The sequence below is a fragment of the Brienomyrus brachyistius genome, chromosome 13 (assembly GCF_023856365.1).
Source record: "Brienomyrus brachyistius isolate T26 chromosome 13, BBRACH_0.4, whole genome shotgun sequence".
Lineage (NCBI taxonomy): Eukaryota > Metazoa > Chordata > Actinopteri > Osteoglossiformes > Mormyridae > Brienomyrus > Brienomyrus brachyistius.
The window spans coordinates 13448819-13475999 of NC_064545.1; the positions used below are offsets into that span (position 1 = coordinate 13448819).

Here is a 27181-nt window from a genome sequence, read left to right on the forward strand (position 1 = left end):
CATTGTGTCTTTTCATGCTTTAGTCTGAGTCATGGATAAAATGTGTGGTATTTTTACTGGGAAGCTCCAAAGGACTTGGCGAAGTAAGTGTAAAGCAGGCTGAGGGAGTGCAGGCACTCCGGGGCTTAGGTTTTTATACAGTCAGACGCGATCAGCTTGCCGCAAGATGTGTGTGAAGACGCTGCTCCTGCTTTGTGTGTGGGTCTCCTTCAGTGTCTGTGGCATAGTTGGCCCTCAGAAGAGCAGAGGTGAGTTTTTAATGGCCGCAAATTGCAGATATGCCCAGCAGGCATTTAACTGTGTGACAGATGTGCAATCATGTTTAAAAAACAAAAACTCAATTTTTGTCTGGACACAATTTACTTGTGACTTAAGATGCTGAACTGTACAATAAATATTAATTTTATTCTTGTTATGACAACATTTTTAACTTTTAAGCATGATTATTTTTCTCATAGTTTAAATGGTTTCCTGACAGACTATATGTAGTTTATAGACTACACAGAATAATATTTATAGAATGATAAACTAAAGGCCGTTTAAAGTACTGTAAAATAATTATATGGCATTTCTTGCAGTTCAGGTTTATTGTCTCCAGGTGTTCTTTTTTTTTTTTTTTTTTAAACCCTGCTTGATCAATAATTGTACACGAAGTCACGTGTCGGGCTAACAAAGTGCTAATATTGTATGGTACCATGCGGGACCACTGGCCATTGACTAAAGTCAAAAACCTAGTAAGAACTATACAGGCATGCTTTCTTATTAAGAATAGTCGTTTGGTTTATATAATGCTAAACGAAAGGACTCTGTGTATAGCCCACATCAATGTGCCTTTGTTGTGCATTTGTCACATGACTTTATTACAGATGTCTCAAGAATCCAGCCTGGAGGTGGTGCTTCACTGGGCTTTATCATATCAGCCCAACATGCCTCTTTGATCTATGAGGTATTTTGAAACCCCTCCCCTCTGTGCAGTAGCCAGGAACAATTCCATTCCTTAGTCCTTAATTTTCCATTTCAGTAGATTAACAGTTGCATTTGGATGTGCTCTGTACACTCTCTGCCTTAGTAAAGTGAGAACTTTACTAAGCTGTTAAACTCATCATCATGAGTTGTTAAAATCTTATCTAGATCTGATTTAAAGGAACCCAGGGTTTTAGCTTGCACTACAGTAACAGGGAGAGCATTCCATATTCTAACTACACACTGTGTAAAGAAATGCTTTCTCAAATCCATTTTAAAATGTTCTGCTAATTTCCACCAATGGCCATGAGTTCTAATATTTAAGCTTATATTGAAATAGCCATTTGGCAAAACAGCATCCATACCTGTAAGAATCTTATATACCTGTTCCCCCCTTTAGTCTCCTTTGCTTGAGGCTGAACAGATTCAGTTCAGCTAACCTCTCCTCATAAGCCATTCTTTGACTAGGAATTCTTCTTGTAGCCCTTCATTGCACGTTTTCCAAGCCGGCAATGTCCTTTGTAAGGTATGGTGACCAAACCTGCATACAATATTCTAGGTGGGGTCTTACCAAGGAATTGTATAATCGTAGCATCGCTCCCTGCATGAATTACCTTACATTTACCTACGTTAAATTTCATCCATCCATCCACCCATCCATCTCCTACCACTTTTCTGGGTCGGGTCACGGGGGTAGCAGTCTAAGCAGGGAAACCCAGACTTCCCTGTCCCCAGCCACTTCGTCCAGGTCATCTGGGGGAATCCCAAGGCGTTCCCAGGCCAGCCGAGAGACATAGTCTCTCCAGCGTGTCCTGGATCTTCCCTGGGGCCTCCTCCCAGTGGGACATGCCCAGAACTCCTCACCAGGGAGGCGTCCAGAAGGCATCCTAATCAGATGCCCGAGTCACCTCATCTGGCTCCTCTCAATGCGGAGGAGCAACGGCTCTACTCTGAGTCCCTCCCGAATGATTGAGCTCCTCACCCTATCTCTAAGGGAGAGCCCAGCCACCCTGCGGAGGAAACTCATTTCGGCCGCTTGCACTCGCGATCTCGTTCTTTCAGTCACGACCCACAGCTTGTGACCATAGGTGAGGGTAGGAACGTAGATCGACTGGTAAATCGAGAGCTTTGCCTTTTGGCTCAGCTCCTTCTTCACCATGACAGACCGATGCAGCGCCAGTATCACTGCTGACGCCGCACCGATCCGCCTGTCGATCTCTTGTTCCATCCTTCCCTCAATCGTAAACAAGACCCTGAGATATTTAAACTCCTCCACTTAGGGAAGGACTCCACCCTTTATTATACTTATTATACCCTGCAAAGTTGGCACTGGTTTTTTGCAGTCCTTTTTGGGTTATGGAGTGACTCTCTGAAGTAAATTATGGCCTAATGTCTCTGACCTAGTCCGTTCTTGGCTCTGAAGGGAGGAATTTTAGGAACCTTGCTTTGTATGGGTGGCAGTGAGGGTGCTGTGGGAGTTGAGCATCACCAGATGGGCGGTGATAGAGCATTCGGGAATCCTAGCCGTATGCACATGCCATGTTCACCTGACACTGCTAATTATGATTTTGTGATCAAGTCTGAGTCTGGTCACATCTCTGGGAGCACACCGTTCAGAGTCTCAGTTGGCCGTTGGCGAGGTTGAAGTGACAGTGCACGTGGACCCGTTCAGGAGCTACACCCACAATCCGCAACTGTACAATCTTAAGGCAAGCAAGGTGCCGTGGATCAGAATGCACTGGGCAGAGACTCACTGGACTGACCCTTGCCACACCCAACGGCGTGAGGTCCACTGACATGACTGTTTTCCTGAGTGACTTTAGGGATCTATTTCACCAGTCGGTGACTGGTTCCCCTCCTTCCCTTCTCTTCTTCTTCCTTACCTTAACCTGTTCTCATTTTTTCCTCCCTGAGAAGAAGTTGTGCTGTGCAACTATGTTGAGCATTTAAATGAAAAGAAAAAGAAAATTCATTGATGTTGAAAAATTAAGCACGCCAGATTTGGTGTTGAGGACTAGGTTGCTCTTTTTTTTTGTTATTAATATATGCCTGAGTTTTTTTTATTCTTGGCTAATTCTATGCTGTCTTGTGCTGTATGCCTTTGTTTCATGTGCTTATCTTTTCTCTCGTTTACTGCTTCTCTTATTGCTCATACCACTGGCTTGTCATGGCCCCCTCTATGTATAGGGGGTGGGTCATTCTCCTAGCACAGTTCCGTACTTTCATGCTGCGTTGGATTGATCACCTCTCTGTATTGTAGATTTGATCCTATGGTTATGTATAGTCCTTGTTTAAACTCCCACATATGGCTGTATTTTTGTTCTTTGTGCATGGCCATGTATAGCCACTTCTGTGTGTCTTAATTATTTTTTTTGTCTTGGGTGTCCTTTCTGTATTGTCGGTTGACGTATGTATGCCCCTAGTGAAGCTCATACCATGTATGATCAGGTTTCTGCTGTTTTGGTGCTGTATGCTAAGTTCATCTTCTGGGCTGGGGACAGCCCTTTCTCACACTGGAGGGAATATGTGACAAACAAGTGATGGTGCTGTGCACGGGTGGTGGTGCGTTCTGCATCTTAGTGCGAAAAAAAGTAGCTCCTACGAGCCAGTAGTGTGGGTGGAATGGTGGAGCTGTTACTGTGGCCATTTGGTCTAATATACCGTCCCTCAACCCTGCAACTTATTGGTGTGGTGGTCGTTGTTCCTCCCCATACCCTGCACCGAGGTGACAAGCCTCCAGAAGTCAGGAGTGTGGTGATAAATCTCCCTTGACAAGCCCAAAGGTAATCATCAATGTGCAGTAAATGAATGGGTGTAGTTTCAAAGTTATATGTGACAACTGGGACAGGTAAAAAAAAAATTATAAGACTTTAATTGGCTTTCATATTTCCAGTTGATCAATCCAGTACTTGTAGAAGTTGTATATTTTGCTGAGTGTGTGAAAAGCACAGATTAGATTGGCATAATAGTGGAAAATATGTCATTGTACGCATTATATTAGTAAAAATCTAAAGCCTAAGTGTAATTTTTAAGTCCAAGGCTCCAGTCCATCAGATTCCCAGAATGCGCTGAGGTTTGGTGTTGTCAAGCTACTAAGCATGTTTTATTTTGATGACTATCCATCCTGCTTCCAAATGCTTATGCTGTACAGCAGGGCCTGGAGCCCATCCACCCTGGTCCAGATGCTCGCACACACAATGGGTAATATTAGCGATGCCATTTGGACTGCTGGAGGAAGCCCACATGACACAGAGAAAACATGCAAACTCCGCAGACACACACACAGATTATGTATCTATATCCTTGTGGGGACTCCCCTACCCTGCCTTTACTATAATCATAGTAAACAAGTAACCAAACAAAATACAAGACTTTTGAAATTTTAAGTTTTTTGGTGGCATTCATAGATTTTAATTAAATTCAGTTTTCCCTTGTGGGGACTGAAAAAATGTCCCCACAAGGCCAAAATAACAGGTTTTTATCCAATTGTGAGAGGTAATAGTGCTAGCCACTGAAACACAATTCAAAAGCCCGGAGTTTATATTAAGAAAATTAGATTGGCATAATAGTGGAAAATATGTCATTGTACGCATTATATTAGTAAAAATCTAAAGCCTAAGTGTAATTTTTAAGTCCAAGGCTCCAGTCCATCAGATTCCCAGAATGCGCTGAGGTTTGGTGTTGTCAAGCTACTAAGCATGTTTTATTTTGATGACTATCCATCCTGCTTCCAAATGCTTATGCTGTACAGCAGGGCCTGGAGCCCATCCACCCTGGTCCAGATGCTCGCACACACAATGGGTAATATTAGCGATGCCATTTGGACTTCTGGAGGAAGCCCACATGACACAGAGAAAACATGCAAACTCCGCAGACACACACACAGATTATGTATCTATATCCTTGTGGGGACTCCCCTACCCTGCCTTTACTATAATCATAGTAAACAAGTAACCAAACAAAATACAAGACTTTTGAAATTTTAAGTTTTTTGGTGGCATTCATAGATTTTAATTAAATTCAGTTTTCCCTTGTGGGGACTGAAAAAATGTCCCCACAAGGCCAAAATAACAGGTTTTTATCCAATTGTGAGAGGTAATAGTGCTAGCCACTGAAACACAATTCAAAAGCCCGGAGTTTATATTAAGAAAATTAGATTGGCATAATAGTGGAAAATATGTCATTGTACGCATTATATTAGTAAAAATCTAAAGCCTAAGTGTAATTTTTAAGTCCAAGGCTCCAGTCCATCAGATTCCCAGAATGCGCTGAGGTTTGGTGTTGTCAAGCTACTAAGCATGTTTTATTTTGATGACTATCCATCCTGCTTCCAAATGCTTATGCTGTACAGCAGGGCCTGGAGCCCATCCACCCTGGTCCAGATGCTCGCACACACAATGGGTAATATTAGCGATGCCATTTGGACTGCTGGAGGAAGCCCACATGACACAGAGAAAACATGCAAACTCCGCAGACACACACACAGATTATGTATCTATATCCTTGTGGGGACTCCCCTACCCTGCCTTTACTATAATCATAGTAAACAAGTAACCAAACAAAATACAAGACTTTTGAAATTTTAAGTTTTTTGGTGGCATTCATAGATTTAAATTAAATTCAGTTTTCCCTTGTGGGGACTGAAAAAATGTCCCCACAAGGCCAAAATAACAGGTTTTTATCCAATTGTGAGAGGTAATAGTGCTAGCCACTGAAACACAATTCAAAAGCCCGGAGTTTATATTAAGAAAATTCTGCAAGTATGCGGATTATTTATTTGTTTATTTTACATATTAAAATTATATTAAACAAAGAAACATACAGCCCATGATAGTACACAGTACTAGAATGTTCTGTTTTCTCAAAGGAAAATTTACGCTCAGTTGTCTTCCAGTCAGTCATTGTTGTATTTTAACAGATTAATTCTCAACCTGAACAAAGGTATAGTTACCTTAATTAAGGGTGCTTCTCCCCTGCTGTTCTTCTGGAATATACTAGCAATTAGGCATGCAAACATTTGCTCTGTAAACTTGAAAAACTCCATCTATTTCTCCTGAAATTTTCTCCTGAATGTTAGAAGATTATGCATCTAAAAAGTTGTTTATCCCACTATACTGCGACTGCTTTACTGATGTCAGTCTATAGGAATCAATACTGTTGATTTCAGTCAAACTGAAATCAAAATAAGGTCACGATTATTATTTAACAACTTACTTTTTGTCCCGTCATGTTATTATTCCTCAATCTTGATTCTTGTTTTAAATGCCATTACTTGGATTGTCGCGTGTACCAGATAATCAAACAGGTAACAGGGGCACAAATAATATAGTATTGTGCTATTTCCTTACTATTCAAGACACTGAGAAATTGATACATGCCTTTGCATACAATAGGTTAGAATACTGTAATCTTTTGTTATCTGAGAGCACACACTGCACATTAAACACCATGCAGTGTATTCAAAATGCAGCAGCTCTAATTCTCACCAGGAGCAGGACATTTGAACACATAAGTCCTGCTCTTCCCTGCAGTTCCCTGCACTGGCTTCCTGTTATGTTCAGGACCGACTTCAAAGTTCTTCTACCAAAATACAAGGCACTTAAAGGTGTAGCACCTGCATACTTCAAATGTACAAATCGTATCATCTTCTCAGATCACAGAATGCATGTTTCCTTGTCATTCCATATATAAATAAAGTTGTTTGTTGGCAGTAAAGCATTCTGCTACAGGGCCGCAAAATTGTGGAATGGTTTGCCAGCCTATGTTTGGGATGCCGAATTGGTCTCAGTCTTTAAATCGTAGCTGAAAGCCTTATATTTCAGTTTAGCTTACCCACAACTTAACACAGCACACTGTAACTACGGCTGCTGATGCTGCTGTACATGCCATTTTTTATATACCATGCCTGTTTATTAATGTGTCAATGCATGTTCGGACCACGCATGTTCTCTGCCTTCTTTACCACATATCCAGATTGTGCTTGGAGTGGGCACCATCTGAGCTGGAGTACTGCTTCAGTCCCATGGAGGAGTGACATTGTGGATGTGACCTATGAACTGTAAAATCGTGGGTGCAGACTTCAATTTTCCACCCTAGACAGGCTGTTGTGGTGAACTGACTCATTGATCAACTTTGGCATTAACCTTGACCACAGTTTATACCTTGCTTTTAGCAAGCAAGCCTACTCTTTCATTTCCAGTAATGTTAGCATGCCCAGGGCTTGGACGCAGAGAGGTTTTTTTTTCTCCCTTCTTGTGAGTTTTTGCTTCCTCTCTTCTGCTGTCATCTGGCTTGCTTTCTTGCATTTCTGTCTCTCCTTTTCCCTGTTTTTGTATTATTCTGTCTTAAAGATGTGGTAATGTATAACAGCACACTCATGTAAAGCACCTTGGGGCAACTCTGTTGTGAAAATAAATTGAATATAATTTATGTATTAATTAACCACAAACTAAGTCTTAGTTACATATTGATCTCATGTAATTAATCATTTATGAATCGTGACGCATGTTTTATTTCAAGCAGTTACTATATTTACTGTATCTATTACACCTAAACTACTGAAGGAACTATGAAGGAACAAGTCATGAATAACACAAGTTAAATTCTGATCTCATATGTATTTATCATGAATGTATCATGGTGAATCTTCCATACAAAGCAGTTACTATATTTGTTACTAGATCTGTTAATTATGTAAACTATTGTGAACTACAGAAGGAACTACTGAGGAACTACTGAAGGGATCGTACGTTTTTTTGCCTCAGCTCGTATTTTGGATTAAACTGCAGTGCTTTGACATTGTGGATTAGAAAAAAAGCTTGTTAAAGTTTGCCCGTCAGATTTTACTGAGACATAGCACCCTTAATGAATTTATAAATAACATATAATATTTACCAAAACATGTAAGATGAGTCAGCAGGAAGTCAATATCAGTCCCAAATCATGACTTCAAAAGGGAAATGGTTGTGGTTCTAAATGTATGGAGGAATGTTATTTTTATTTTTTTTAAACGAAGTCATTTAAGCAAGCAATAATTATAACAGGTAGGGGTACTTAGCAGACCAAGGTCCCGATTTTCTTGGGTAACAATATTTTCACCTCCTGCACATAATACATTACTGTGCCTAGGGTTGAGTTAGTTCTCTGAATGTGCTTTGTTTTCTCTGAATACAGACTTTTGCATGTGTACTCAGACTGCTGAATACAAGGCACAGAAATTCAGTAAATGCACAATGTCTCTACTCTTCTCCCAGTTTCTCCTGGGCGGGCTGGTCATCAGTTCAGACAACAACATCTCACTGATGGATGAGGAGCTGGCATCCTTGCATTGGGGCAAGGCCTTCACAGCTCACTTCAATGTCCACATTCCGAAGACTCTCACTGCCATGGAGGCTATGCTGCTGGCCTGGAGGACCATGGAGGACCATGGGCGCATGCATCCTCTACATTTTGAGATTTTCGTTATGGGAGTAGTCTACTCCGCATACCAGATGAAGAGGCAGACAAGTGAGCAGGATCAGCAGGCTTGGGCTGAGGTCATGGCCCGCCTAGCTAGTGCTGCCCTCAGTGACCTGCGTTGTCATGCCATCTCCAATTAAATATAGTTAACACAACTTAATTCCTGTATAGCATAGAAGATCTCCATAACTAAACTGCTTCTACTTCACGATCAGTTATGCAAGTATTTCTGATGAAATAGTCAGCCGTATCTATGCTGTATTCTGATGTAAAATTTAGCATCTAAAATATCTGATATAAGATTTAGCATCTAAAACATCCAAATTATAACTTACTTTCAGCTGTTCCTATTTGCAGTTACTTTCTGCCATCTGCTCTTAACTGTAAGCTAATTATTCATTGCTTTCCATTATATTTCTTTCCATTTCAGTGTCAATAAGACTTTCAGAATAATTAAAATGTCATGTGTGCACAATAGGTTATTTAAGCATAAATTTAAACTTAATAAGCATCAATACTAGACCCAACCATACAAGTATTTAGAGATGATGTGTCTGGTGTGTAATAGACACCTTTTTAATTAAACAGATTTTACACATGATTTATAGGCATAGCATATATATTTAAGCATCATCTTGTAAAATTGTTATGAAGATGCTAAGGAGTATATATAGCATTTGCATAGTCAGTATTTGCACAAGTGAATATCAATTATTCTCTGTAAAATGATCAGACTATCAGCAAGTTTTTGTTTTAATATCAATTTATTACATTTGCAAATAACAGGCAATTTTCACTAAAGCGTGCATTTTAAACATATACTTTGGTAGTTTGAAAGTATTAGACTGTACACAAGAGGATCCATGATCCAGTGTTAAATAAAAATCTTTTATTTTCTTCTTTTGTCACATGTGCACATACCCACGAATAACAGCATCAATGACACAGGTATCACCAACGTATAACAAAATCCTTACGCCTGCAATTAAATGTGTTTCACTTGTTACAGTGTTTACAATGAAATACTCTCTTGCATTATACAAGCCCAAATGTGTTAGCATGCAGATAATGAGCAATGCACCTGCAATACATCTAAGTTGTTCGCAGATAAACAAAGTATTGTCTTCTAATTGTAGGCCTTGTTCACATTATTCTAGACAATTTATATTCATTGCCACAGGACCATATAAATGCATTTAATATTGTCCTTAAGGATTCAGAACTTCCATTTAAATCTAATGTATTTGACAGTAAAACTGATGATAACCATTTAATAGTTTTTGACAATTGACACCTATGTACAGAAAAATAATATGGTACCTGTGACAACCTTTTTTTTTTAACTTCCAATACATTTCAAATGACGGAAAATAGTACACAAGCATCAAATGAAGACATTCGGGTTTCGAATGAGGTGAAACACATCTAAAACCATTTGTTGACACAGTTATGATGTTGGTTTGATGACAAAGAGGTGATTCGGGTTCTTCAGTGCCAATATCTTTTTAATGTATAAAAATCAAATTACAAAGTGACTTTAAAATCTCGGAAAATCAGCACACACCACACAGTAAACACCTTACAGTGTATTCAAATCAAAATTCTATGATGTACACAGAAATCTTTGTGGAATGTTGGGAGAAAATGAAAATAGCGATTGTTGATGTATTATTCCTTTTACCCCACAGTTAGTCTTAAGAATAATTCATGGGAAAATTCATTCCAGACCAAGGAAGCAATATGACCTGTGTTGAAAAATGATAAGGGCCTCGTAAGTGTAAGAAAAACAGCAATGGAGAACTTTGAAAAGAGGCATTCATGCCCAAAAAAGAAAAAACGAAGTTCAAGCAGGTTTATATCTTCTTTTCAGGCTGTCTGGTCAGCTGTGGTCTGTGCCTGGGAAGCTCAGGATAGACCAGGAAGCCTGTAAAGGTTATATATTTCCCATGGTTGCTATAGGCACCATAGCCATCATGTTGATGGCTGAAGAGCCAGATGGTGTCTTCCCGCTGCAGTGTTAACATCAGGCTTTGACTTTGTAGGGCCTTCTTACCATCACTATCATTGTAAATCATCGCTTGCACCTCCAAATGGTTCTTCATCAGTTTAACAGACATGATCTTGTGGGGTAACTTTCCAATGTTGAAAGAAAAGTAGTAGGTTCCCGGAACGCGGCAGGTGAAAATGCCACTGGAGATGTTGAAGTCCTCACCAATGTTGACAAAGTCCGTGTCAAAAATGATGGGTAAGTGCTTGATGATGTCCGTATCCTGACCTACAATGCTCTGAGTGCGGGCTACTGAAAAAGCTGAACGAGGGTCCTCTTCCTCATGCTCCTCATCTTCACCTTCTTCTCCTTCAATCTTCTGAAAGGTCTGATCCGATAGCATGTCATCGGAAAATCCGTGATGGTGGTCCACTTCTTTGCCATAACTGTGGATAGTGTCTTGTTGTCTGGTCTTCTGATAGGGATAGGTGTCTGGGTAGATTAGGTAGCCGTTGAAGGTGGTGTAGTGACCCGTGTTGCTGTAGATGGCGTACTTGGGGTCCCCATGCAACCGGAGCCAGACGGTGTCACCAAAGTCCAGCTGCAGCATGGCACTCTGGCTCTGCACCTTCCGCTCCTCACCATAGTTCTCATCATAAATAATCACCTGCACCTCATTTTTATTCTTCATGAGCATCACCGACAGGTCTTTGTGGGGGAACTTGCCCACCGTGAAGGAGAAGTAGTATGCACCAGGAATGCGGCAGCGAAAAATGCCAGTTTTGGGGTCAAAGTCATGGCCTATGTTGACGTAAACTTTGTCAAAGGTCACCACCATCTTGGGGCCCCCCTCCATGCTGCTGGTCCGAGCCACAGAAAAGGCTGATCGCTGCTCCATTGCATTGTCTGGGGTGTGGGTTGATGCCCACACACAGATCCCGTGACATAATAAGCCCATCAGGAAAAATGCTGCCATTTCTTCTGTAAAAAGGAAGAATTAGGCCATTACTAAGCATCTCTTAAATGACATAAAATAGCTACATTAATCACATTTCCAACATGCACACTCATCTTTTTATCTAGTAAAACAATAATACTTCTATAACACAAACATCACTTTATGGAAAACATATTATTATGGAACAGGGTATAAATGATAATTAGGCATTTTCATATTTTAAGTGTTTGCCACTGACAATACATAAGCTATCACACAGAAACAATTGAGAGTTAAGCTAGCCTTAGCCTTATACTTGTGACGAAACTGATGGAATCATCATTCTTTTGGCAATGCATCATTGTATGACGCATAATCTGTGTGTCAAGGTTCCTGAGGCAAACATTTTTTGTTTATTCTGATCTCATCCACTGTCCACGATTGCCTGACATTACATGATGCCACGCGGTTGGTCAAAACAGATAATTATGCAGTTACCGGCATGCTTTGCACTGCACCACTCTTTAAAAATAGTAAATTAATATGTGTATTCTTGCATTCCTTATAATAGTAAATGTTGGAACCATGTAATGTTTGTTGGCTCCCTTGTCTGTGTTGCTGCTAGTATTAAACTAATAGAGGCTGTTAATGAAGAGAGTAATTTTCATTTTAAATGAGCTCTCATCTACATTATTAAAATGACTCATGCACTCGCCACAATTTGTTTATTTGCACACTGTATCTGGGTCTGCTGCATCGAAAACATTATGCGCCCTCTAGGGTTGTGCATTCACAGAATGAATAAGGTGGCAGCGTCGTTTTAAGTATGTGGGAGTTTGTTCTCTCCAGTGTGTTTGATTTGTTTTTGTCCAGACATTGTTTGAAGTATATGGCCAGCTTTATGGTTTTTGATCAGACAGACACCATGGGATTACAGTCCATGTCACTCATTGGCTGATACTGACTTTGCACTGTCATACTTGCATAATAGGAATCCATTACCAGAAGAGACAGAACTATCATACACAGGCTCTCTCCTTGTCGCGGGTAACAATTAAATGGATTTGGGGGGAGGAACACAGTCTCATCAGGTGGCTGAGATGCTGTCTGTAATTGGTTGCATTTTTTATTTTTAAGAGACCTCCTGAGAGTGCATGACCTGCTTCTCTCATAAGCTATCTCACGAGAAGGCATCTAATGTCTTGTGTGGGATTGATTCCTAATAAACCCCATATTCCCTGATTCTCTGTCTCCCCACCACTAACCCCACCTGAAATTGAATTCATTGAGTCATTGAATTCAGGTGTGCCAATCTCTTCCAAGAAATCGCAGAGCGGGGACAACACATGCTGAGGTGCACAGTGTGCAGAAGTCAGCAATTGTCTGTACAGTCGATAGCTATAGACCTCCAAAGTTCATCTGGCCTTCAAATGAGCTCAAGAACAGTGTGTAGAGAACTTCATGGAATGGGTTTTCATGGCCGAACAGCTGCATCCAAGCCTTACATGACCAACTGCAATGCAAAGTGCCACATGCAGTGGTATAAAGCATGCCACCACTGGACTCTAGAATAGTGTAGACATGTTCTCTGGAGTGACAAATCACGCTTCTCTGTCTGGCAATCCAACGGACAAGTCTAGGCTTGGCATTGTACCGAGTTTAAAGTTTGGTGGAGGGGGGACTATGGTGTGGGGTAGGTTTTTAAGGGTTGGGCTTGGCCCCTTAATTCCAGTGAAAGGAACTCTGCAACATTGCAGATTTTTTGCAGCTATTTTGGCCAATTTCATGCTCCCAACTTTATGGAAACAGTTTGGGGATGGCCTCTTCCTGTTCCAACATGACTGCGAACCAGTGCACAAAACAAGGTCTATACGGGCATGATTGAGAGAGTCTGCTGTGGAGGAACTTGACTGAGCAGAGCCCTGACCTCAACCCCATAGAACACCTTTGGGATGAATTAGGGAAGAGACTGCGTCCAACATCGGTGCCTGAACTCACAAATACTCTCCTGGAAGAATGGTCAAAAATTCCCATAAACACACTCCTAAACCTTGTGGACAGCCTTTCCAGAAATGTTGAAGCTGTTATAGGTGTAATGGGTGGCCAACTCCATATTAAAGCCTATGTATTATGAATGGGATGTCATTCAAGTTCATGTGTGTGTAAATGTGTGTGCAAGTGTCCCAATACTTTTGGCAATATAGTGTATATAGTAAGACCTCGGACATTTGCGAGTTTATGTTCCAGAACCCGTCACGAATGAGGAGGATTCGCGGATGTTTGTTCAGTCACTAAAAATGGTAATATGTGCTTTTTTCTATAGTTTAAACTCTAAATATGCTCCCAAAACACTTAATTTAAAAGTTAGCTTAATACATTATCTTTAAGAACCAACCTTTTCAGTGTTTATAGGAAATGCATCTGGAGAGGGAAACCTGGGATGCATTTGCTATGTACGTAAACATTAGCACCTTTCAAGAAATGTATCGTTTTTGTCCGTTGAATTTACGTTAACATGTACTTACTATTGCAAAATGGTAAATTAGCTATTTCCTAATATTTATGTAACCATTAGCATTGGACCGGGGAAGCAGGGACAGGATGCAAGGAATCAGGGACCACGGGGTTTCATGAAAAGGTAAAGACAAGCAGGACAACGGATGACCGGACTCAGGAATCATACTTAAATGCAAACTTAAATACACAGGACTAATGACAGCAACTCAAAACTGCTGATCACACAAGGATTCCACACAAGGTAGATGAGGGGGCGTAGCACACGGGTGGATTGGACGAGCAGATCATGACCGTTCCAAAGGGAACAAGCTTTGCAAATGGGATTTGCATCTTGTAAAGGTACAGTACAGGTTGTACATAAAAAGGAACATTTCCATAAGAAAGCCACATTTTTTTTTTACTGATTTATATTGTATGTCTTGAACTTTCCCCAAAAACACAGTAGAATCTTCATTAACTAAATTTTTCTTACAAATTTTACACTTAAAAGCATGAAAATGTATAAATTACTGCGAAAATTAAACATAAACACTTCTGTAGGGTTTTTTCGAGGATTTTGCCGATGTGTGAAAAAAATTTCGGTTCCAGTGAAATTTTTGCGGATCTGTGAATTCGCGATTCACGACACGCGAATGCACAAGGGCTTGCTGTATTCTGATGCTATATAGCATTCACAGACCCAGGCTAAGTTTCACCCCACTTTCATAGTTAATGGATGCTCTTTTTTACTGAGCCGGGCATCATGTAAATGTAAATACATGTATTTCTATTGTGTCTAACGAGCACTCATGTCAGTCACATTCTATCTTAAAATTAGTAAAACACATTTGTTTTCTGGTGGTGCTGAAACAGCGTTTTTCACTCCTATGAGTACTCAAAGCGCTTTACATTTTATGCCTCACATTCACACACCGGTGGCAGAGGCTGCCAAGCAAGGTGCCAACCTGCTTACAGGGAGCAATTTGGGGTGCAGTGTCTTGCTCAAGGACACTTTAATGGGGTCAGGAGGAACCAAGGCTCGAACCTGCAACCCTCCAGTTGCCGAACGATAGCACTACCTTCTGTGCCACCATCTTCCCCGGTTTGGTGGAGGGGGGACTATGGGGTGGTGTGTGTGTGTGTGTATGTGCCCTGTGACAGACTGGTATCCCAGTCATGTGCCCAGTGCAGCATAGGATGGGTTCGAGGGCCCCAGTCACCCCCCAGGATATGCAATTGGAAGATTGATAGATGTTGCTGTCTATTTCCTCACAAGAAATATTTTCTGGCCAATGACCAATGTCACTATGCTGATAGATGAAGTAGCTTTAACAGTTTGTGGGAATGGTTTCATATTCCTGAGTAATATATAAGCAATATTTTCCTTATAAATATGCAAGTATAAAATAGCAATTGCATTCCCTGACCAGGGAATCGTTTTTTTATTTGTTTATTTATTATTATGATTGTAGAATTGCTTTGCATCACAGATCAAGGTGTAACAATGGGTGTTATCTTCAAAATGGTAATTTGGAAAAATATGCCGAAGGAAAAAATTCTTGGTGTTGCATCACAGACTTAATTCATATCACTGTTATTTTGGGTCCGGATCCTAACTAGCCAAAACAAACAAAAAAGTATCACAAGGACTGTCTGGAGTCGGCACACAGGAAATTGCCCCAGGGCAGCAATGCTCCCACAGACCAGGCAGCAGAGATACTGCTAAGCAGCATAAATGAGAAGGCAGCATCATCGATTAAACATCAAGCACGGAATACACAGGGCAGCAAAACTGAAATGCCATCATGATTTTGGGGTGACTGGAAAGTGCGTGCTAAACATCATAGCAACAAATGCTCCAAATACGAAAGTGCACACCAAATCTGCTGGACACTGATGTCAGATCAGCATGGGCAGCATTCCCCATTGCCCAACAAGTTTACACATGAAGGTTGCTACTCCATCATTCTTCAATTTGGGAAAACAGAAAACCTTCAGAACAGCTTAGGTTCCATGCGGCAGCAATAGGCCACAATTCCTAGTTCCAGAACAATGACACTATGCACTCCACACATCTCACTTTGGTTATCATTGACAAGTGGTTATGGCATTTGGTGGTTATGCATGGTACTGACATCCCATTCGGTGTGTTCCCATGCCTTGTGTCCTTTAATCCCCAAAGGCCTCCTGAGAACCTTTGCCAGAGAAAGTGCTTGGATGAATGGATATGGATGGAAGAATAGAATAGAATAGAATAGAATAGAATAGAATAGAATAGAATAGAATAGAACGGCAGTTATATATGGTGTCAGAATGACAAGAATCTGTTGAACATATTCCTTACTGGAATCTGTTTGGTTTTAAGCACTGAACATTAAATACTCAGCATTTTGGGTAGCAAGTGGTGTACAGTATACAGGCTGACAATTTTATTTCTGTCAACAGACTGTAGATGTAACCCTTAAATATTCAGCAGTATATCCTGGGTAAATCTGTGTATATTACTTTATTGATAGCATGTAGTTATACAGATAATATATAGTTTTTAATGTCAGGCTTTCAAAAGGGTGGCATAGATTATAGTTCTGTTACAAATGTGTAACTTTGAAATAAGTAAATAAAAAACTCATGTGGGAATCCGCCCCATTTCTGCAGCTGTGCTTTTATCCAAACCCGGGACAAGCAGCTGAGACAGACTAGGAGGGGTGGTGGAGGCTGGGTCTGAGAATCACAAACAGCAGCACACACAGAAAAACAAAGAACAGAGTGGTATTGTTTTCTGCAGTAAAACGCCAGTCCCTGCTGGTCCCACAGCAGACTGCTTTCTCCGCATTTTAAGAGAAGCATTCATAAGCATCGAGCGGCGTCACTAATACACCTGCAGCTTGGTAACATTGCTCGGCTTTTCAGGTCATGTGAAGCCTCCACCCTCAAGGTCACATGGAGACAAGTGACTATCCCAGTAACCTGCAGTCATATGGGTTTGAAGCTTCTTATTCTGCAATCTGAAAGGTGTTGATTAATTTCCTATAACCACACATGTAGTGCAGGCCAGTTAAATTAAAGTAGTACGCCAGTGCATGACTGTAGTCTTTTATTTTAACGTTACTCAATGGAAACTGTACAAGCAAAGATATTTCTACAGATCAATTAAACAACAGTGCTTCAGGCTGAGGTCAGTGGATAAACACCATAACGTACAGCTACATAAATAAAACAACACACACATACATTTATATATCTGCATTACATTTCTTTAAATATTGGGGTAAATTTATCTATTTATATCGTGGTTACTACACATTTGGTTTACACGTTTGTACAGTTTGTTCAAGTACTGGTCTTTGGGGCTTATAAACTAATGATTGTCTTATGGCCAGGGGCGGCATGGTGGTGCAGTGGTTAGCACTGGGGGGCGGCATGGTGGTGCAGTGGTTAGCACTGGGGGGGGCATGGTGGTGCAGTGGTTAGCACTGTCGCCTCACACCTCTGGGACTCAGGTTCGAGTTGCCACCTGGGTCACATGTGTGTGGAGTTTGCATGTTCTCCCCATGTCGTCGTGGGGTTTCCTCCGGGTACTCTGGTTTCCCCCGTAGGTGTACATGTGTGAGTGAATGGTGTGTGAATGTTCCCTGCGATGGGCTGGCCCCCGATCCTGGGTTGTTCCCTGCCTCGTGCCCATTGCTTCCGGGATAGGCTCCGGACCCCCTGCGACCCAGTAGGATAAGCGGTTTGGAAAATGGATGGATGTATGGATGGATGTCTTATAGCCTTAGCAATGGACTATTTTCAAATTAAAGACAGTGTCTCGTATATAGGCTTAACCAAGACGTTTAATAGTAGTAGTCTTGGGCAATATCTAATTCTTCATATCATCCAGACATTACACCATGGTATATAATATTTCAACTATATTTTAAGAAGCAATGCCACTTTTAAAAATCTTGGCGATAAAATCTGTTGAGTAGAGGGATGGTCCACAAGATGCAGTTTTGCGTTAAGGAAATACCATGATATGCTGTGTTATCATTATACTCCCCAAGCTTAAGTAGTAATTCTACTAATAAATGTGTTTTTGATTCATACGTCAAAATAATGTCTTCAAGTACAAACATATAAGTCAAATGTGTAGTAACTGTGGAGTAAGTGTGTTAATGCGCTCCCAGCCATGCATTATACATTTTTAATGCACTACACAGAGGCAACAGTCCTCTGATTTGTGTCAGGCAGTTCTTTGACAACTATGCATGTAGTACTTGAAGATTTTTATACATGCAAATTAACTATTAAGCACATAAAAATATTAATATCATAAACATTGAATTAATTCTTGGGCACTTTAATTTCTTGTTCATTCCACACAAGTGAACTGTATAATTTAAAATATGCAAAATGTATTAGTGAGGACATGATTTGACATGACACCATTTTCCATTTCGCAAAGAAGTAAATGCCTTGTTAACGAAACTTTAACGTACATCAATCAGCCCGCTGTGACAGCAGGTTATACAAATTAATCGAATCACAGAATACAGTATTAAAATTTGTATTGACCTCTGTCTATTAGATTGGTCATGCAGATGGTTTATGAAGAATGCTGGCATGGAGCCAAAGATAAAACCCTTAGGAAGGTGTTTGGAGACAATAAATTAAAATGAGCTCATAATTAGTTATAGCGGAAGAGTTTGGACTATTACACCAAAATGAAGGTACCTCATGCAATACAGAAAGTATGCAGCTATATGACGCTGTATAAATACTGTAAAATAAATTGTAACTACAAAATATACTGCAAAATACATTTATTGTTATGCAGACATGGCTTTTTGTCTAAAACTGAAAAACACATCAGTTCAGACTGATCGCGGCGTGGACTTTTCGGTACCTGCCCAGAAGGGACCAGCCAGTCCCTGCCAAGCTCACCTGCTGATCAACAAATTAATATAACATTTCTTCAATCAGCATTTTGAGTACTAGTGCAATGCGACCTTCTGCAGCATGTATAGGAGGTCTGCATGATTAAAGCTTTAGGCTGTCAAGCAGTATTATGCAGATGTTATCCCTTGAATAGACCTGTGAACCATAACCAGGAAATTTATGCTAACCAGGACACCCAGCACGGGAGCAAAATGATTTACATGGCCACGGCCACAAATCACTAATTTAAACAAATCTTTGCTTCCACGTGAATTAGATGCCCTTGTTGTTATAAACACAAGGTCAATGAATAACGTAACGAAGCCAGCAAGTCCGCTGCTAGAGAGAAGAGGCGATGGCTGCAGCTTGTGTGTGTAAAAGCGGCTGACCCAGATCTCGAGGCACAGCGCTGCCAACCCAGCTATACGCGAAGCCCAGAGCTATCCGGCTTTCCACATCTAAGGCACCACATGGAGGAGACTGGCGTGGCTGCGCGAGGAAAGCACAATAGCGCTCCCCATGAGACAGCTCCCATCCTCATCCTTCACACCTCACAAAACAGCCCTGCGCAATTCTATTAATAATTAAAACCGAAAATAGGCACAGTATTAACAATGTTTATTCGCTGAAGATGGTTCTTCACACGCTTAATTTTGATGGTTTTCTCAGGTGGGTTATGTTCAGATGCATATGGGCATTCAGTCAGTAATGTTTAGTACACTATTACTCCATTTATTAAAAACAGGACACTGTCACTTTTAGTTACTAGTCATACTACGGTTTTCCTTCTTCAAAATGATGGGATGTAAAATATTAAATTGAGGCATATTAATGTGCAAAAGTCCCTGCATCTTTCATTTGGCATCATCTCCATGTTGCTCCAGGTTTGCTTTTCAAACTCCTGATCACCGCAGGTAGCTGAATGGAAGCTGACAAGATGCGAGTGAGACATTTTCAGAGTAATGCCGAGTATAACTGCAAAAAGATTCTTCAACAAGCTCTAGCAAAAACGATGAAAAATCATCATGTTGTCTTACTGTTAGGAAAGACACGCCCCCAGTCTTATCAGTTCTCCCGTACATCTGCTTTCATACGCCTTTGGATGAAAGGATTGTCAGGAGGACTTATCCCGTAAGCAGCTTTTACTACAACTTACAGCTTCTGCACCTCAGCACTTGAACGCAACTGATCAATGATGGTTCTCCACTGAACAGTCAGCCAGAGAAGGAGAAATCCCCAGAACTGTCTAGGATCCCAAAAAAAATCAATGCGTGTCCATTTCCTTTTCGTGCCAGAATGACCTCTATTTCTTCTATTTCTGTCTAAGCATCTCTCATGTTGGTGCATAGAAGCTACATACATATACAGTATATAACAGTGACTTCTGATGTTTATAATAAATATAGTTGTCCAATGACTGGTGATAAAATGGAGAATAAATAGAATTCCACTGAACTGAAAGTGTGATGTACCTCTAAAATTAATGCTTGGCGTGTTTTCTGGAGGATAGTTCAAATTTTAAAAAAGGCAAGAGCATGTGTTTTTGGAACAATGTTTTTAAGGTTTCAGATGCATAAATATACATTACATCCAAAGGAGTCACAGATAACCTTAGGGAACAAAAAACCTGCTTAATTTTCCCTTTCCCCTGACCAGGATAAGCTTTGGTATGTAGGTAGCTGAGTCTACCTTTTCCATTCCAACCTGCAAAAGGATGCCATTCCCACAAGCCTCAGTTTGACTAATCTTAGACCCATAGCACTGAACTAGTGTTCATTTAAAGTACATGGGTATCAGTGGAAATTGATCTGTCACTAGTTTTTGATGGTAAGAGGCAGAACAAGGAAAACCCACTCTTAATATTGGTTGCAATTCAACTACCAATGACAGATTGCAGAAATTACGTAGCACTTCTCTTTGCTAATTCTAGGATAACACTATTATTCTTCCAGATAACTGGGCCAATCATTCATGTTAATTAGAAGGGAGGGGATCCTCTCTCTCCATATAAGATCTAGTGCTTTTCCAGTGCTGTGACATTAATGATAATTTGTACTTGGGGATTTCTCAAAGCACCCTTACAGCATTAGTGACTAATCACAGATATAACATTGCAGTTCTACCAATGCCTATTAAAGTCAGAACCCATCTTTATTACTAACATTTATACTGATCCTACGATGTATTGGATACTGAATGTAAAAATTAAAGGAATGTAGTGGTAGGGGAAACCCGAGGCAGGATACGGTGTGGTGTCAGGGCTCAGACGGAGCTGCAGGGTATTCTCACCGCCAAAACATCTCAGTGTTGTTTAGTCCAGCTGGAACAAAGCATTCTGTCAAGTGCAGGCCTCCTCAGGCTGAAATAACATTCTGCTTTTCATTTAATACTGCCTTTTAACAGAGGACTATCCAACAGAAAGGCCACGGGAGATAACAACAGTGAAAAGCAGAATCAGTCATATCACTGCTGTCAGACGCAAAACAGGTCTGATTCCATTACAGCAATGCAGAAATAAGTTGTTCATTTCTTTGCGATGATGCCTCTCGCTCTCGCTTGGGAGAAACACTGCCTGTGAAACCATCCTTTGATGTTGCAGGTAATATATCTGCAGCCAATAATTTTCCATCAAGTGCCTGTGTAATTGACATCGCTCATATGACGAAGCAGATATCAACCAGCCATTGCCCACACGTTCACAACTGCTGAACATATAAAGCCTTGAGTCAGAATAGAAAAACTAGAGAAAGTGCAACACCTCCCTTTCAAACAAGGTGCAAATGCGTTGAAGGAAGAAAAGAGGCTCGTCCACAGTGAAAAGGACAGAAACAACGAGTGCAGGCAGTGGAGCACATAAAACAAAGTTTATGCATCATTCTGAGAGAAACACATTTACACATTTAGGGAGTCTGTGGTGTTCTTTGATCAGGAATAATTTATTATACATGCCGTGATACAGTTACGTTGTGTTACCTCGCCAGCCCCGCATCCCTAACAGTGTGTTGAGTATTCAAGCCCAGGAATTTAATATTCTTAATAGTCCTTTCATATTCTTACCTGTGCCTGCAGGAAAGGGATATTTCCAATTCTTCTCAATTCAGCCAGAATGAATCCAGACGTGAGGCAGTTGAGAGTCAGTCTCTGGGGCTGCACTGAATACACCTTGTTTGCAAGCAGAGAAGGATAGGCTGGACCCAACACAAGAAGCCGCTATCCAGAAATTGCGAGAGCAGCTCAATCTGCTGCTCTCCAGAAGGCTGTGTGTAGAGCTTGTACAGGCTGGAAGCCTGTTCTGGAGGGATGTGTCTGAATGGGGGTCCTTTCTTCTTTAAGGGGGACTCTGGAGGGGCTGCGCAGACAGGCTCTTTTCAGTAGGGCGATGGGATTTTTACGGGGGCGTTGGGTGGTGGTTCCAGCTTTGCGAGGACTGGTTGTCTGGGATACAAAAAACTCCCCTATTTACACATTATATATATATCATAGACATATAAGTATTTGGAACAGCTCCTGCCTGTGGCTTCAGCAGTAGGACATGAGAATGTAATTATCTGGTGTGTGTGTGTGTGTGTGTGTGTGAAATAAGTGTGAAAAGAGGGATGGTGTGAAAGGGAAAGGAGTTGTATCAATGCTGTGGATGTATTTCATGGAGAACATAGGGTGAGGTAGGACTGGGGCAGAGAAATGAAAGCTAGCTTATTATTTTGCAATGCACAGAATCACCAGAGCCAGTAGTCACTCATCCATATTATTGGGTGTTTAGCCAATCGGCTGGAAGCCTATTGTTCTTGCTGGTATTATTAAGCTTCCAAGAATTGTACCAGAAGCCCTCTGGCTTCCACATATGTTTATCGGTCCTTCAGGACAGTCCGTCTATAGCTGTTTCTGTGGGTGGTTAGAGCCATAATGTGACCATTTCTGGACATCAGCATATCAGTGTTCATCAGCTTCCTTTTGTAATGTCAGCAGATTGTTCATAAATAAGGCTGTAGATCAGCTGTTCCTTTATAGGTGAGACTCATTTGCTGTCATGCCTGTTTTTTTTTTTTTTACAATGATGGACTCAAGATCCCTAATGCATTGGGCCTATGGGTTATGGAGGGCATTTTGTGACAGTATTCAATAAATAAATATGTCATTTAAATGGTTATATAATAATAATTTAAATGGTCATTTAAATGATCATTTATAAATATGTCATTTAAATGATTATTTAAATTGATATCTAAATGATTTTTTTTAATAATCATTTTAATTGTTATGTAAATGATTTCTTCTTCCAGTTGTTCTCATTTATAACTGCATTTTGTCTGTTGTGTCCTGGGGCAGTTTATCCTAACTTCCCAAAATCCTTAATAAGCTCTCCTACCTTTATGTATTTCATAGGAGCCTGAAATATTTAAGATTAATAAAAACAACATATACTGTCTGCAATAAATAAATTAATAACCACAAAACCTAAATACATTTTAAAACCGTAAACATAACAAAATACATAAGACGTGATATTTACTAAATTTATTATTAAACTATATTTTTTAAAGGCAATATTTACTTAAGAGAGTAAATCCAATATCAAAAAGATAAAAAATAAAATGAACTTTTCAAAAACACACTGAAGCCAGCAACAGGCATATAAAAAGCTTTTATCTTTTTGTCTAGTACAGTCATGACCATTGTTCTCACAATATCATTATACATAAACCTACAATTATTCTATTGGAAAAACATAGAAATTGTATGCCAAAATTAAAATTGATCAGATTTTATGCTTCAGCACGGAGACATGACTACACAAACACATCCAGTTGCAGCATGGCTGATACATGTAACACTGCCGTGTTCTATTGTGGTTCAGTAGTAAAAGAGAGGTTTTCATTACCACAGAGGGAAGAACTAGAACCTTAGTCGTATCGTTTACTGCCTGCCTCATCCAGTGATGAATAATAAATAGTATTTCTGAAAAACCAATTATGCAAATTAGGGTGTGGTGAGGCGGCGCAGTAGCACTGTCACCTCACACCTCTAAAAGCAGGGTTCCGCTCTCCATCCTGGTTCTAGGTGTGTTCTCCTCCTGTCGTCAAGGTGAATCGGAGTTGTGAACATCACCCCCTCCCATACCTGCACTGAAGGAATTCTGCCTCAGGGGCCACAAGGCCTGGACAGTTTAAGAAATCGGTAACTGCAGGAACTGGGAGCTGCTCACTGGATAGGAGGTGCTGCAGTGAGCTGTGCAACAGGGCTCAAGTGCTGATGATAGACGGGCCTGAGAATAACAGCTGAAGGAGAGGCTATACGTGGATTATAAAACAGGACTACAAACTGACACTATACCAGATAAGATAAGCAAATATTACGCTCCGGGACAACACTCACGCAAAGCTGACTTCTGAGTATGTATCAACTGTGGGACTTCTAGTATTAATTAAGTCCCAGGTGATAAGGACGTCCCTGTGCAAGCAGTAATTCAGCTGAACGAAGTCCCTTTCTGTCTATTATTTAAAATTCTGCTAAGCATAAGCAATATGTGCAGGTATCTAAACGTGTTATATCCTGCTAAAATGCATATACCTGACAGCAGTAGCATAGTCCAAGATTCTCAGAACTCATCATTATTAATTCCTTAATATTTTCAGACCCAGGTATACAAGGGTGTCTGGGGGGGGGCAGAGCAAATGAATAATGTGCCTCCTCAGTATGGCTGTGACATGGCTACAGGGATTGTGTCCCCTCACTAATTTTAGTGCACTGAATACATTTTACCTATTTCCCTTTTTGCTACCATGCTGATGGTTCCAATGAGGCTGAGTGTCTCACGTCCTCTTCCTTTTCAGCCATAAGTATGTACCTTCTAAAGACAGCAGAGGGCCTTCAACCAGGTCTCCTTGGAAACTACTAAAGGCTCATACATTACATTACATACATTACATGCTCATACATTACAGCTCATAGTAAACAGAAAGCCAACAGTGCTCTCCCAGGAACCTTTGGGGTACCATGGAAGTAAAGGGCCCCCGGTGACCTGCAAGTTTCACTTACATCATAATGAATATTGTACTGTTATTTGTGCCAGAATCCTGCCTCCAGGATCCTGTGTGTATGCAATAAAGCAAAAAAGCAAACAAAACTAATTACAGTGTGTTACTACATCCATTTTCTGGTCAAATTGCATAAAACTGGTGATCATTAATCCTCCCCATTATATGAAACTTCAGTTAATTAGCAGTCACTCTTTAGGGACATTTAAAATAGCAAGAGCCATTTGACTGTCTTAAGCTTTCATTTACAAACTGTTGTTATGATATTTACTTGTTTCCTTGTCGATTCCTATTTATATAAAGAGCATGAATGTAGAAAATCAGAAATTAGTTTATTATGTTCTGGCTGCCTTCTACGTTTAAATATACTCAAACAGGACAGTTCATTTGTGAAAGTTTCAACCAAATTGGTAAATTGTTATGATCACTGGTTGACGAACAAGCAAGAAGCAGGAAGAACGAGGCTGGCAGGCGAGGATGCTGGATACGGGTTTATTTAAGGGAAGACAGGGCAGACGGCGACGAAATAACATTAATAAATATCAGACCTGGGGAAACTGACTTGAACGCGGACTGAAATACGCAAGACAAGCCGAAAATAACAGGAAACAGGTGATCACAATCAGGGAAGCACACGTGGAGGATCAGGGGGCGTGGCCACATGAGGACTGGACGCGCAGGTCATGACATAAAGGGATTAAATATAGTGGACGCGCAGCTATGTGGCTTAGAGCAATGTCCCTCTTCTTTCTTTTGCACATTATTTGTTGTCACTGGCACCTTGACATTACATTGTATTTGGCATTGTCTTACATTTGTACTCATTACTCAATTCATAAACCTGCAGGTATTTATGTAGATTATGTTCTTCTCTATGTGTCTTTGTTTAAGCAATAACATATGAGAAGGAGTGTGGTTGTACTCCAATGTATCACGGCTGTGATTCCTTTGTAGGCACAAGGCCGCAGGTCGAGTTACACGAACCACATCAGCAGTTACCCTCCTGGAATGCAACTCGGTAATTCTCTGGCTGTGGGTGTAGCTTCCTAACAATAAAAGCAATCGCATTCCCTGTTTTATACGTGGGAGCTGAATCGGTGGTGATGCCCATGCTCAGTGATAAGTCGTCATACTCCTTTTGCCACTAGTGACGCCATGGACTAGCCTCTCACTGCCATCAAATGGTGTAGTCTTCCACTCAGAGCTCTGCAGCTCGGCATTTCACGGTGTCCAAATGATACTGTGCAACAGCAGCTAAGGAATATAAGGTTCAAGTTTACAAGAAAGAAAAGATTAAAACCTGACATGACAACCCACATTCTGATGGATATAGTTATGATTATTAAATTTGCCATGGAAAAACATTATTTCCCCAAGAATGACACTATTCCTCAGGTCCAAGAAACTAATAAAGGCTCAGCTTCTGTATCTTAGGTTTTGGATATATCACACATGCATGTAGCTGTTATATTTACCAAGACTTGTGTCAATAATAATGTAATAACTAGCAGACTGAGACATTGCAGCGGAGACATTGCACACACAATTAACAAGCACTGGAACCAAATAGGACATGGGAAATATGCAGTGGTCAGATGCAGTGGGAGATTTATATTAAGCTATAGACATGCGAGGATTGGACAGGGTTCACATAAGACATGGGAAAACACAGACCACCATCGGGAACAAATAATAACACTATCTAGAAACCACAATACAATAAGGGGCTGTTTACAATTTCCCAGCATGCTCAGTACATCTCGCCTGTGCTACGCTAATATATTCATATGCATATGTATTGAATCTGAACACATGCACACACACACACGCACACACACGTGTACAGATACACACTCACACATACGTTGTTTTAATGTCTTTGTGGGGACTCTCCATTCATCTCTACAGGCATAACTCAAATGCCAATTATGGCAACCTAAACCCCTAAGCAGCCCCAACGTCAATCAAAAGTGACCAAACAAAAATAAAAAAAAACAGAACTTTTGGCATTTTTTTAGTTTTTTGATTGCATTCACAATTCTTTATAAAATTGAGGTTATTCTTGCGGGGGCCAACAATTCAAAATCACATACTGTATTGCACACACACACACACAAGTTGGTGTACAAATGAGGACCATCCATTCGTTTCTATGGATAAAACCCTAATCTCAATCACAGCACCCATAACCTCTACCCATCCCTAACCTTAACCATAAGAAAACTATCTCAAATACTTTTGGCATTTTTACTTTTTTGATTGTATGCACAGATTTTTATAAAACTGAGGTTATCCAAATAGGGACCTCAAAAGATGTCCCCAAATGTTGGGAAACTTTGTGGACAATTTGGTCCTGAAATGTAATCTATGCAAACCCCCCCCTCCCCC

At 40.6% G+C, this 27181-nt stretch overlaps 2 protein-coding genes across 2 annotated transcripts; one reads left to right on the forward strand and one right to left on the reverse strand.

The window, feature by feature from the left end:
- Positions 1-113: 113 nt before the first annotated feature.
- Positions 114-9318, forward strand: LOC125706424 (protein FAM180A). The gene is made up of 3 exons (XM_048973120.1): positions 114-248; positions 867-946; positions 8217-9318. Exons 1-3 carry the CDS (start codon positions 167-169, stop codon positions 8559-8561), a joined length of 507 nt encoding a protein of 168 aa, XP_048829077.1. The 5' UTR covers positions 114-166; the 3' UTR covers positions 8562-9318.
- On the reverse strand, positions 9296-22045 carry c1qtnf4 (C1q and TNF related 4). The gene is made up of 2 exons (XM_048973112.1): positions 21816-22045; positions 9296-11389 (listed from the first exon to the last, which is right to left on the reverse strand). The coding sequence occupies exon 2, from the start codon at positions 11382-11384 to the stop codon at positions 10275-10277; it is 1110 nt and encodes a 369-aa protein (XP_048829069.1). The 5' UTR covers positions 11385-11389; positions 21816-22045; the 3' UTR covers positions 9296-10274.
- Positions 22046-27181: the final 5136 nt, after the last annotated feature.

Excerpts from the sequence above, each read along its gene's own strand:
- LOC125706424 (XM_048973120.1), top strand. The coding sequence starts at position 167 with ATGTGTGTGAAGACGCTGCTCCTGCTTTGTGTGTGGGTCTCCTTCAGT. Across the intron at positions 249-866 it reads TGGCCCTCAGAAGAGCAGAG|ATGTCTCAAGAATCCAGCCT; the intron begins GTGAGTTTTTAA and ends ACTTTATTACAG. Across the intron at positions 947-8,216 it reads ATGCCTCTTTGATCTATGAG|TTTCTCCTGGGCGGGCTGGT; the intron begins GTATTTTGAAAC and ends CTCTTCTCCCAG.
- c1qtnf4 (XM_048973112.1), bottom strand. The coding sequence starts at position 11,384 with ATGGCAGCATTTTTCCTGATGGGCTTATTATGTCACGGGATCTGTGTG.